At 39.1% G+C, this 12939-nt stretch overlaps 1 protein-coding gene and 1 long non-coding RNA gene across 2 annotated transcripts; one reads left to right on the plus strand and one right to left on the minus strand.

Annotated features, from left to right (window-relative positions):
* Positions 1-5257: 5257 nt before the first annotated feature.
* Positions 5258-8976, plus strand: LOC131880468 (uncharacterized). Its single transcript, XR_009373264.1, has 2 exons — positions 5258-6953; positions 8690-8976. It is a non-coding gene; the product is annotated as an uncharacterized LOC131880468 (long non-coding RNA).
* A 3042-nt stretch (positions 8977-12018) lies between these two features.
* Positions 12019-12725, minus strand: LOC131880317 (uncharacterized). The gene is made up of 2 exons (XM_059226919.1): positions 12378-12725; positions 12019-12309 (listed from the first exon to the last, which is right to left on the minus strand). The coding sequence occupies exons 1-2, from the start codon at positions 12672-12674 to the stop codon at positions 12091-12093; spliced, it is 516 nt and encodes a 171-aa protein (XP_059082902.1). The 5' UTR covers positions 12675-12725; the 3' UTR covers positions 12019-12090.
* Between the last annotated feature and the right edge of the window lie 214 nt (positions 12726-12939).

Genomic DNA, 12939 nt, shown 5'->3' on the forward strand with positions numbered 1-12939 from the left:
CAGGAGCTTCTTGGTTCAACGAGTAGAACAAATACCACTCAGTCCAGAAGCATAGACGCACACTGTATGTGGGTATGTAGTCGAATGTGCGAGTGCCTACTTGAGGCCTTGGGCAACGTCTCGTACAATGAGTGTGCTTCGCAGTCGCGGTGTCGTGTTCGAATGTTTCCTACGAACCCCTAACTACAGTCGTGGTTCTCTTTGTACGATGACTATGATCGAACCTGCCATGAATGTCTGAATAGAAAATGTTTTGGTTGGATGACCACCGATTATTGCTCATACGCGAGACTGATGTTGGAATGGCTCATGCTACACTTGTTGCTCACATCTCGAGTTTGCACAATGACGGAGAAGAAATGCCCGACTCCAGGTACTTAAAACTGGGGAATTTTCATTGTGTTAATAGGTGCAATTTATTTCTAGGAAAGGGTGGATTTCCAACACGGACCACCGATTTCTCTCTTTAGGCAAGGCTTGGAATGACGTCATGACGAACATTGAGAGGGAAAGTTCAAAGTAGGATGTAGAATGTAAATATTGTTTTTCAATTTGCCATGTCAAAATAGTTTTTGAAGTTTTTGCCTATGATTTAATATCAATGAGGAAAAATGGCCGGTTCAAAGCCGCATATGCAAGAAAATCTCTCATTGATTGAATCTTCGCACACCGTTCAGGTCTCTGTGAGATCGAAGCTCTATAAATCTCGAAAAAAATCATGAGAGTCAAACTTTATAGACTCGATCAAAATATGTCATTTTCACGTGGCGCAAAATTTGCAGAAGTTTGACGGTTTGAATTTGCAAAAGAGCTGAACAAAGGTGTTGAGAGGAAAACCAGTTAGTGTAACCCTCTCGATTTTCTGCTCGACATAAGAACGAAATCATTTGTCGGAGTCATAATCGCTTATAAATAGTCGTAATACCTTAAGAAGGAAAGCGTGCAACAAACATCTCCAATCCTGGCAAAGTGAGAAGCTGTAACTCTACGTACAAATGGCCCAACACGTCTTCGTCACTGAGCAATAAATCCCTGACTTAAAGTAATGAACCAGAACTACTCACGGTATCAAAAACATGACGGTCTCCCAATTGATTAGTGGTCGTTCATTACATTGCACTAAACTAGCATTACCAATATAGTATCGCGACTACTAATTAAGAGTCACACTTCAGCTCAGATAATAGGGCAAAAATTTTGTTATTTGCTTTGGATCAGCAGAAATCCTCAAAGTCAAGATCAAAAATTTATCTTTTAAGTGAGATTTATCTTTTATTGTTATATTTATTTTTGGGGGACTTCCTTCTCGCTTCTGGGAATGGGATCCCCATAAGACCAAGAGGGAAAAATATCTATTTTACTTTACTTGATATAATATGTGATCCACCTACAAACTGGAGTTGGCAGATCTGTCTATTCCTTGAATGTAGGGTTAATCTGAATGATCTGGAATTTTGATGAAAAACATGTCCAAGTCTAAACTTAAATCCTGCTACTGCAATAAACTCCCTACAATTATTTGAGGGCATCAAATTGAACAATGATGGAGCCCGAGAAAGAAGAGCGTTGGACAGTATTAATCGAACTAGCCTGGATCATGGAGTACGCAAGTAATGGAATGGATAGCTCGAACCTCGAACATCTTTTAGCGAGGTTTCGTAGAGCTATGCGTACCCGCATGAATGCTTTTGAAAACGTTCAGTATCAGGTCTCTTTCTTAACTCCTTTGAATACTGTATAAGTCCAACCTTTTTAGACTCTCCCAATGCGAGAGCTGTCACATATCTTCTATGTTCCTGGTAAATCATCTTTGGACCTGCTTGAGCTTTTGAAAATCTACTGAACTAAATGGAGCCCAAATGGGCGGGGCATAGTCACGATGCGGCTGAACAATCGACTTGTACAAAGTTCGCATCGTTATAGTATCTCTGGACTTGAATGTCCAATATATCCAACAACACATTTGAAAAGCTTTGCCAACTTTCAACTGGATATGTTCATCGAACTTTCAATTATGTTGGAGGACTTCGCCTTAACCCTTCATGGATGAGACCTGCTGAATGCCCTTACCTTCATCATCTAATAGTGGAGAGTCTAATGGCGTTGACCTACAGGTCATTCAGCGAAATGTCATCCCATTTAGTGCCAGATTACTCACAATAACCCAAGAGCAGATTCTATCTAGATTCTTTGCCAGGCTACTGGAATCTTGACTTTTCCAATCAGAAACTAACTTCGTATCGTCCGCAAAAGAAGAGAGACTGGCTGTAATGTTAAGCTTTTGAAGAGGGCAATGACTATTATAAAAACGAGGGGTCCTAAGATGGAACCCTGGGGAACACCTGATTTGATATCGTGTATGTCACTAAGCAACCCTTCAACCTTAACACTTTGCTTCCTTTCATGAATGAAGCTTCTTATCCAATTGAGAACCTTGCCCTGAATCCCAATCTCATTATTCTTATTGACTAAATGACCGTGATCTACCTTGTCAAAGGAGTTGGCAAAGTCAAGATACACTACTTCAAGCGGACTTCAAGAAATTCAACAAGTTTGAACTTCATGATCATCTCATAAACCTGCACAATATTCGAAGAAATCGGCCACGATTACTGGGGAGCGACTTAAGGTCTATCAGAAAAGTTTGACTAATAGGCGACAACTAGACGCTTTTTGCTTCTGCTGGTTATCCGCATCGTCCAATCTGGGTGGAAATTAGTTTCTTTCAATGTCTTACATGGTGGTAACAGGGGCTTTAAGAAAATTTCACAAACCTTCTTTATTGAGGGAGGCAATAGGCAAAACGAGAGAATTAACAACCTCCAAAATTTGAGTAACAAGGTTAGTGATGAACGGAATAGCCTTTGAAAAGAAGAACAGATAAGAATCGGCCCTTGTGATTGGCAACCAGGTTCAAACAGAGAGAAGAAATTGTTGGTAAGTTTTCGGTCTTTGTCATGGTGGAACTAGGGACCATGGATGCATTGTTTCTTGAGAGACTCAGGAAGTTCACATGCCATAACGTTAATTTGAATAATGGAATGGGAATTTTTAGCAACGTTATCTTATGCAAAAATGGCTTGAGAAAGTATTTTGAGAGTAACAAAATTATTGGTAATAATCTAAAATGCCATATCCATGATTCAATTTGTCTTTGAGGAAAATTGGCAGTGTCTTGATGAAACTTGATGAAAATATTTAATGATGCTTGCCATGACAGTACTCATCTTATACAGCGCATCAATTCAAAATCTGTTGGGAAACTTTTTAATTCTCCTGATCGCTTACACACATTTTTTAAATGGAGCCACTAGCCAAACCTCGCGGGTCTCTAACCAAGGTCTCTAGGTGAAATCAAAAACGCCTACTGATTGCAAGTTTCCGGGCCGACTCGGCAAGGTGTTGATCCAAAATTTTACGATAATCTTCCGTTTTAATGATTCCTATAAGGTTTTGTACAATTTTGTACGATTTGTACAAGGTTCACCGCTCCTTGTGCACTAAAGGAACCCCAGAGCACAATTGAGCCACCACCATGCTTCACTGTAGGGACGGTGTTTTTGGGGGAGAAATGCATTGCCCGGGCCACGATAAATTGTTTGGACGTGCTTATGGCTAAAAGACTCAATCTTAGTCTTCTTTGTCCAAGTGCTCCTTCGCATGTCTTGGCTGAATCTGTAGAGTCCTTCTTGGCCTTTTTGCTTTGAGTCCAGTTCCCCAAATAGTCCTCAATGTGGTGCCTTTGGAAACCGTGATTCCGACCGTCGCAAGATCACCTTTTGCTTCTCTCAGTGCCATTCTTGGATTTTGCTCCACTTGACGAATTAGAGCCCTCGCAATACGATCAGGAATATTCCGAGGTCGGCCGGAGCGAAGAGCATTTTCAACATGATTTCGTTGTTTAAATCGACGAATCATCCCCTGGATGGTTGGAATTGGCAAGGTTAACAATCAAAAAATATTTTTGTACTCATTGCCTTCCTTATGGAGGTCAACAAAAGTTCTTTTGATTTCAGAGGCAAGTTCTTTTCCAGATCCCATGTTGATTTTTGCACCTACAATCTATAAAAAAAATTCCACTAGAATGTTTGATGCTGGGCATGCTGTTGGATGACTCAAAGAGGTTTTTTATAAGGGGTAAGGGTCAAGCACAAGGCACAAAGGCTCCAAGTTAATTCATTGGCAACGTTATTCAAACTTTTGATTTTGGCCATATCCCTCCATGCAAAGTTCATACACGTACATGAGGGAAATTGAGAAGTGAATAAAATAGTTTGCGACTTGCAGATTTAGGATAATGCCTACCACTCGTCACTTTGTTATGATAATGTGCTAACCCATAACGGAGGATAAAAATTCGCTATTGATTTGATTTGATTTGAATGTATTTATAAGTACAAGTACTTTTAAGGTGAGGTCATCTTTGGTACATGGTACACATATCAGGCTTGGATTAGTGACTAGTGCATGAAAATGGAAACAACATATCACAGGGGATAACTGGGCAGCGACTGATTGATGGCGGATTTGAAAGAGCTAATTTTTTTATCAGTTCGAGATTCAACGGGGAGAGCATTATACAGTCTGACAGCATTAGTAGAAAAATGATTGCCCCGCGCAGGAGGCCGAAGGTCACGTCGGACTGTACTTCTAGTGGCTATGGGGGGACCAACCACAGGCAGAAAAGACTTATCTGTTCCTTTCGTTCGATCATTGAGAATCTTCCAAACTTCCACCAAAGAGCTCTGAATTGCTATTTGGTTCAATGAATGGAAGCCATTGTCGGAGAAGAGTTGCTCGATTCTAATATGGTCGTGTCTTGTTTTTCCTGATAAGAAGCGCATTACATCATTAAGAGCAATCTGGAGTCGGTTTTGAGAGGTGTTGAGTGGGTCATGTTCAGTGAAACGCACATGTAGATAGATTGCCGAGCAGTAACGGATTTTCCCATAGACCAGACCATGGACCACGTCCGTCATGGAGCTTCTCGGAACCTCGTTATGTAGAATTTTTAGAATACCCAATGTACGATACACTTCCTTCGTGAGATAAGCAATATGTTTGTCGAAAGTGAGATTGGATTGGAACGTCAATCCTAGGATTTTGAGACCTTCTTGCTCTCCCACCTGAGCACCACCGAGTTCTACGCACATTGGACCGGTTTGACTTTTCCTCTTTCGTATCACCTGTCTTTCCAGGGTTGGATTTCATTCGATTGATTGCTATGTAGTCCAAAACGAGCTTGCTATAAGCCTCTATCCTTGATTTTAGTTGCGTTTCGTCCTGAGCTTTCATACAGAGAGTCAAATCATCGCAATAGGATGAGAGGGCCAAGTCCTCCGACAGAGGGAGGTGTTGCGGTAAATCCGAAGTGTAGAGAATGAAACGAGTAGTTGAGATTGTAGCTCCTTGGGGGACACCATATCTTAATTCGAAGGTCTCGGAGATCTCGGAGCCTATCCTGACACGGTAATTTTTGTTATGTTGTTCAAACTTTTTCGACGGACTGTATCCTCGTTTGAAAATCGGAACATCATGAGCTAGCTTCTGCTTATGCTCATTCCATCTCTAATTTACGAAAGCATTGCAGAAACTCAATCTGCAAAAAGTTTCTCATGGCCAAGCTTCTAAACAACTTACTAGAATCCAGACTTCATTTGATGTTGAAGCAAAGCATGGTATTCAGTAAATGATTGGCAAACTACTACGTAAGGCGCACTGCTTTAGAAAGTGAGAAATGCTCTTGAAACAAGCAATTTTAAGTGGACTTGCTTACCGCTTCTGGGATTAAAATTCCCAGCAATTTTGGATGGCAATTTATGCATTTCATTGGTATTTAATTAATCCCATCCTTCACCTGAAGATAATTGTCTGGAAGTTAGACCTCGGATTCAAATTGGTTTTCGTGAAGTTATGTATCCCAAGTTTTGGGAAATAACAAAAATGAAAAAGCGGTCCAAAATAAAAGATTTCGTGTTATTAGCTCCTTCACTTCCACTCTTACATTTTGCACTTTTAAGGTATCATTAAGGCGATGCTACGAATAGGTCAGTAACATATTACAAGAGGTATAACTTATCTTCATTTATATGTTAATTTTGGTACATCTTACCCCCTTGAATTGTGAATTTAATCATCATCCTAAATTTGTGTTAGTTGCGGAATTTACTGTTATTTTGATCACGATCAGATATTGCCAGTGACTGATGAAAGGGTTGTGCATCGGGTTCGACAAGGTCTCCTAATGCGATCAGAGGTGAAATCTTGTAATCCTAATCTGAGAGATTTTTCGATCCAACCGAACCCGAAATTTTCCGCTCAATCCGAATCCGAGAGCTTTGCCAATTCCGAACAAATTCGAATCAGTATGTTTTTGCTAAATCCGACCCCGAGGCGCTTGAGCATATTTCGGCTATATTTCGACTTTTTTTAATGAATCTGATCAAAATTCGTTTTAAGACCAATTGATCTTAAAAACAGAAGCTTATTCAGCTTTCACAGTAATCACTTCGGAACCCGTGTTAAAATTTACTCGGAACCTATAGGAGGATTTCACTGAGTTCATGAAATTCGACAAGTTTGAACCTTATAATCTTCTGAAATACCTTCGCAATGTTCGAAGTGAGAGAAAAAAAATGTAATTACTGGGAGAGACGTATCTCTCCCTTTAAAAATTGGAACGACATGAGCTAGCCTCAAAGAGAATGAACACTTACTTGCCCTGATCCAAGATGCAACGCATCAAGTACGAGAAAACCTGAGGAAAATACTTATCATAAGCTTTTTTGTATTTGGTTACTTGGGTTCCTTTGCGACAATATTTTTTTGCGGACTTCCTTACCGCTACTTGGAAGTTCAAAACGAGAAGCTTATTTAATTTACTTCAATATTTTTTTATTTTCACTTTTATTTTCAGTTAAGTAAATTTACTGAACATGAAAACAAAAGTTCAGGTAAGCAATCAATTATTTTAAAAAATGAACTAAAGATCGGGGAACCACTCAGGTCTGTATTAGCAAGGGGTTAGTTACCCTTTTTGGTGGATGTTTGGGTGAAGATATGATGATGAATTCAAGTATTTGAAGAGGAAGGATGACAGGAAGTGTTAGCACGAGTTAAGGCGCCAATTAAATTTTTAGACGTCATTCCCAGTAACGGCAAGTACATCTTAAAAAATGTTGCACATTAACCAGTGTCGATCAATTTGTTTCCCAAAAATAATGCAGTAAGTCCGATTTTCAAAATGAGATTAACCTTAAAGTCACTGTGTTTTACCTTCTAATGGTTGGTTTTTTATATTCTATGGAAGACTTTAAAATAAAAATCCCAATTTGTCCTTAATGGGTATGTTCTCGTCAAATCGATATTAGCAGGGCTTTAGTAAAGGCGTTGCTTTTAAAGCGTTAGTTCTAGAGTAACGCTGCGGGTTTTTAGCCCTGCCGTTACCGCTACTTTCTTCTTTATCAAACCAGTGAAAGAATAAATCGATAAAGGTTCCCTCGTCTATTTTTTACAAGTTCCGTATTAAATGCCGTGTATTTGATCATGTACGGTATTGGGAGACTGGGAGAATGCGACCATTTGCATTTTTGTGAGGTATGCCATTAACGGTGTTGCATATATGAACAAGCTTATAAACGACTTTTTTTAAAATGGCAGTGTCAAATATCTCGTGAAGTAGCAAAGAGGACCGAAGAGAAGGTGTAGACAAAGCAAAGCAATATATTGTGACATAGCATGCAATTGTGGAAGACTTGCCTCAGGTTAAATTTCTTTAAACCATGACAAGAAAGATGACAAAATTCTTTAGAAAAAATATAAAAATATTGAACTAATTGGCCCTAAAATTATTGAAGCATTGCATCCTTGTACAATTGTACCTTCATATATTCGTCATTTGTTTCACGTCAAAAAAATGATTTAAAGAATATTTACAAACGACTAAAAACTCTTATACAACAATTTCCTTCGCAGTTTTAGGTCATTTTTGCTTTACCAAAAGTAACGGACATCAGTGAAAATAAAGCTTTCTGAAGAAAAGTAACAATAACAGTAAGGAGTTACTTTTTTGCTAAAAGTTCATTCCCAGGATGGCAGTGATAGCAAAAAACACATTCTAAATAAAGTGCTCGTACGACCAAGAGTTGTTTTTCAGGATACGGGTACGCAATCCATGTGTCAATTTTATTGCAATTCAACACCAGCGCTCAACAAAAATAAACTTTTTGCACAAATGATAAGGTTTAGTACCGAAAAATATTGAGTGAGACAAAACACCGCTTAATTCACGTATTAGCATTGCTTGATAATTTCTATAGTACTGATAGAGAACAACTAGCTTTGGATCCCTAGACTTATTTTTATTTTGGAGTAAGGCCAATGCAGTGCGTCAATTGGAAAAGGTTCGACGCACTTCAGGGTAAGATTAAGGCCTCCATCGAATATGACAAGTTACAAACTGAGAGTAAGGTGGTTCAGGAGGTCAGGTCGACTCCGAAAGAGAAAAATGAAACACTATGTTGGGCCTTTTGAGGTTGATGGGGAAGCCAGTAACAATGTAGAGACTATGATTAACATGCTTGGAGATCAGTTCTCCAGTGCCTTTCGTACCTTCTCTGAACGCTGTACAGTCTTAGCCTTTTCAATATCTCCCAATAGGACAGCTCTCTAATTCCTATGATGTTCCTAGTGAAGCCTTTTGTAAACCGGTTGAACTCCTTGGAGCCCAAATGTGAGGTGATGGACTTGGTTGAATCGTTCCTTGAGGATAAATTGGGGGATGAAGCTGGCCGAAGGGAGATCCGTGACGAGCTGTGCAACGAGAGTGCTGATTTCTCAGACCTGGATTTGTCATCATTGCAGATCGAGGAAGGAACTTCCAAGAGATGTATGATATGTCCTTAAATTGTCATATTGGTGCTAATATACCAAAATTCAGAAATGTGGAAAAATAAACCAACTTCAATATTGTTTGAATCTGCTTTGTTTTGTGCTGTCCTTTCTGTATGCGTCTTAAGTCATAACTCTCCTACAGATAAATGTACGAAAAGTGAGATCAAGGTTTTCTGCAAAGAAAGAAGGGTAATGATTAATGAAACATGAACACAATACCTTCAAAAACTTATTCGATACATATTATGGGTTAACTCAAGTTAAATATTCCAATTCAAGTAAGTTGACTTATTTTAGACACATGTTCCTCCCTATAATTTTGAATGTCTATGGCAAGGGAATTTGCCTGGCTTGGAGAGCGTGACCATTATTTTTTCAATTTCTGGTGGGGAGGTTGAGTTCAATGGTTTCTAAAATTTCCCTTATACTATTAGGGTACATTTGGCGGCGTCAAATATCTCCAGTGTAACGTCGTCCATGGGACAGTAGAGAGTTCAAATATGCAGCATAGCCCTCTAACGGCACCAACAGATGATGCTGAGTAAATAAGGGCCGTACTTTATTGCTTGTTTTTCTTTGTTTTTTATTTCATCTTTTTAATCCGTTCCTCATTGATTGACGTATTTCTGTTTGTGATTGGGTAACCCTAAATCCATTATCTAAGTTTTTGTTTTTTGTTGTTCATTAGTATTGCTTCTCCAAGCAAGATATGTTTAAAAAGTGCCACGGTTTATGTTGCTTTATTCGAAAATCTTATTTCCAATAGCATACAAAATTTCTTTTCCCGTTCAATTTTGGTTATCAGCTGTAAGTATTTTGTGGCTAATCTCATTCCCATCCATAAATCCGTGATAGTTTCGATTTTTTCACTGAGAAGAATGTTCTGTGTGCCGCTCTAATAAGGTTTTCGATTCACCCAACAAAATAATATTTCAATGATCAGAATAGAAGCTTTGTCGTTACAGACCATCGTGTATCTCAAAAACTCATCAGAGCGCACGGTTTTAGTTAAACCATCATTTACCTATGTTGATGTGAATGACAACATATCCCTGTTTTAACTCTGATTTTGAACCATTTCTTCCAATTTCATGTTGTGGCTATGCCGAGTACGAATCTCTGGGTTAATGAGGATCACCAAGAGTCCTCAATTGAAAACGTTTGCACGTGTTTCTTATTTAATCTTAATTTTATTGCGATGTTCGGGTAATCACTTGTCACAAAAGTATCTGGCATAGCATGGATGAGAGATTTCATCGCAATTACCCAACGGCATGTTTGTGTTGGTTATGATTGGAATTGTTTCGTAGTTCAAGTCACATAGTGATCAGAATCCAGAATTTCGCCAAGAATTTGAACATATATCGCCAATGTAGATGAGGGATCTTGAATAGCTCAGTGGGTTGATAAAGTTCTTGAAAATCCCTATCAGATGTCATTTACGTATTATTCTTAAAGACGGTATGTGAAGATGACACAATCGATGTAGTATTAATGCTGTCAATCCATATTAGCATTGCAAGTTTGCTCACAAAAAATCTCAAAAAGTTCGTATCACTCTTTTTAGTTCAACGTATCTTTTGATTCATCTTTTGTCAGTTGTAATGGACTCTGTAACCTGCTGTCATTTTTGTTTGTTTACTACCACAGCAGAAGTTACGTCGTAGTATGGCCTTTGAAAACATTATCCATTTCATTCTTTTTGTTGCTGGTTTTATACGATTTCGAGGATCTTCAGCGATTTCAACGCTAACACATATTTTGCCATTCCTGGGCCTTCAATGTTTACCAATCGAAAGAAGACCCAAAGCACAACTTTAACTCGCTTGCGAAACAGAAATTAGCCCCGAGTATCGTTGATGTACGTACATGAATACAAAACTGATCATAAGTATTGACAAGTCATTTCCGTTGCTTGTCACTTTTTACTACATGCATCGGTATTTTCCTAATACTAGAACTCAGGGAGTTTTTATTTGTTTTTCTGATCACGTTTATTCAAAAGGTGTATATCATGGTTGATTGGTCGTGAAATAGTGAGTAATGCAAACGTGTTGCTCGTGGTTGGCAGTACCCGTCGATGAAGATTACCTGGCAACAATAAGCATTATGATAAAAACCAAAATTGATCAATTAACAAAAAGGATTTTCATGTGTCAGCAAGTTCATCATTTCACCATTTGAAAAATATTCATTAGCATGATGAGTTGATATTTTGGAATGACATGTCCCAAACTGTTAGTAACATACGGAGACGATTGTAACGAACGGTGGTGTAGAACAGAAAANAATTTGAGCCTTATTATGTAACTTCTTGAACGTTATGCTCTTTAAAAGCAGTCGGAAAACTTGTCCGAACCCGTTTTATGAGACGTACCTGTTTCGTGTACCAAAGAATGAATAGATCAGAATATTCAAGAGGTTATTGAACGCAAGAAAAAGAGATGGTCAAGCGTATTTCTGACAGAAAGAAAACTCTTTATCTCCAGTTGGCATTGCCGGACAGACCAACAAGGTAGATGAGAAATTTGGAGGGGTAATAACATCGTCCGATTGAAATTCTACCCCGTCCCAAAACTTGCTGACGAAGAAATAGGGAAAAGAGACACAGGTGTATCAAGCCGTGACAAGTCAAGTGATCCTGTGCGATCCAAACAGTGCAAGTCAAGGAAAAGAAGGGTCAAAAGACATTAACTTGGTCACCCAATTATCGGAGAAATAGTGTTTGCATAGGATCTGAAATAGTTTTATCAACTATAGGCCACTTTTTTTCAATTTTTCCTGTATCACAACGAGACAAAGCGATATGGTTGTATTGAATGGCTATATCAGCCTGATAATATTTAGTGACCGTAGAGTCTTAATGTGCGTTTTGAGAGCACCTCAACTGGAACCTTTCAACTTAAATATGTGTCTAAAATAAGTCAACTTACTTGAATTGGAATATGTAACTAAAGTTACCCATAATATGTATCGAATAAGTTTTTGAAGGTATTGTGTTCATGTTTCATTAATCATTACCCTTCTTTCTTTGCAGAAAACCTTGATCTCACATTTCGTACATTTATCTGTAGGAGAGTTATGACTTACGACACATATAGAAAGGACAGCACAAAACAAAGCAGATTAAAACAATATTGAAGTTGATTTATTTTTCCACATTTCTGAATTTTGGTATATTAGCACCAATATGACAATTTAAGGACATATCATACATCTCTTGGAAGTTCCTTCCTCGATCTGCAATGATGACAAATCCAGGTCTGAGAAATCAGCACTCTCGTTGCACAGCTCGTCACGGATCTCCCTTCGGCCAGCTTCATCCCCCAATTTATCCTCAAGGAACGATTCAACCAAGTCCATCACCTCACGGCGACCTTTGATTTTGCACACGTACACATTTTGTCCGGAGTTATCCTGCAATATAAAAACATCATTACAAACCCGCATACGGAAGATGGAAAATAATGATTGCCATCCATTACCTGGCAGATTTCTTGCGGCGACAGAAATTCAACGGGACCAGTGGCGTCAGCGCACTCAGTGGCCTCATCCACAATCACGACAGCCTTGCGGCAATTGCCGCGTTTAGAATCGAGCTTAGCCTCGCGGCACTCTCCGTCATCTTCTCTCTCTTCGTCCCGGTCTCTGGGTCCTCCTCTCCGTGGACCACCACCACGCCTTCCATCGCCATCACGATCACGGTCCCGATCGGACCTCTGCGGGGAGGCTGCGGCGAGGGCTACGAGTCCCAAAAGAAGTAAAACTTGACACGCTTTCATGTTGATGTAGGTTTTCGAAATGAATGACTATGAAGCGATTGTCGGACCTTTTATATGGCATTTGGGCCACGAAACTGAGCATGCCAGAGTCTATAGTGCACGTTTCACACAACAATACAAAAGAGTATTATTGTACTTCGTCGTAGGAGAGGGCATATTTATATATTGTTTCAGGGTAAGATTAAGGCCCTCATCAAAAGTGACCTGTTAAAAATTCAGAGTATGTTGGTTCAACAGGTAATGTCGAATCCGAAGGCTTTTTCTC

The sequence above is a fragment of the Tigriopus californicus genome, chromosome 5, assembly GCF_007210705.1.
Source record: "Tigriopus californicus strain San Diego chromosome 5, Tcal_SD_v2.1, whole genome shotgun sequence".
NCBI lineage: Eukaryota > Metazoa > Arthropoda > Copepoda > Harpacticoida > Harpacticidae > Tigriopus > Tigriopus californicus.

Bases quoted from the DNA above. Each gene is read 5' to 3' on its own strand.
- LOC131880317 (XM_059226919.1), bottom strand. From the start codon at position 12,674: ATGAAAGCGTGTCAAGTTTTACTTCTTTTGGGACTCGTAGCCCTCGCC. The intron at 12,310-12,377 runs GTAATGGATGGC...TTTATATTGCAG, and splicing joins CGCCGCAAGAAATCTGCCAG to GATAACTCCGGACAAAATGT.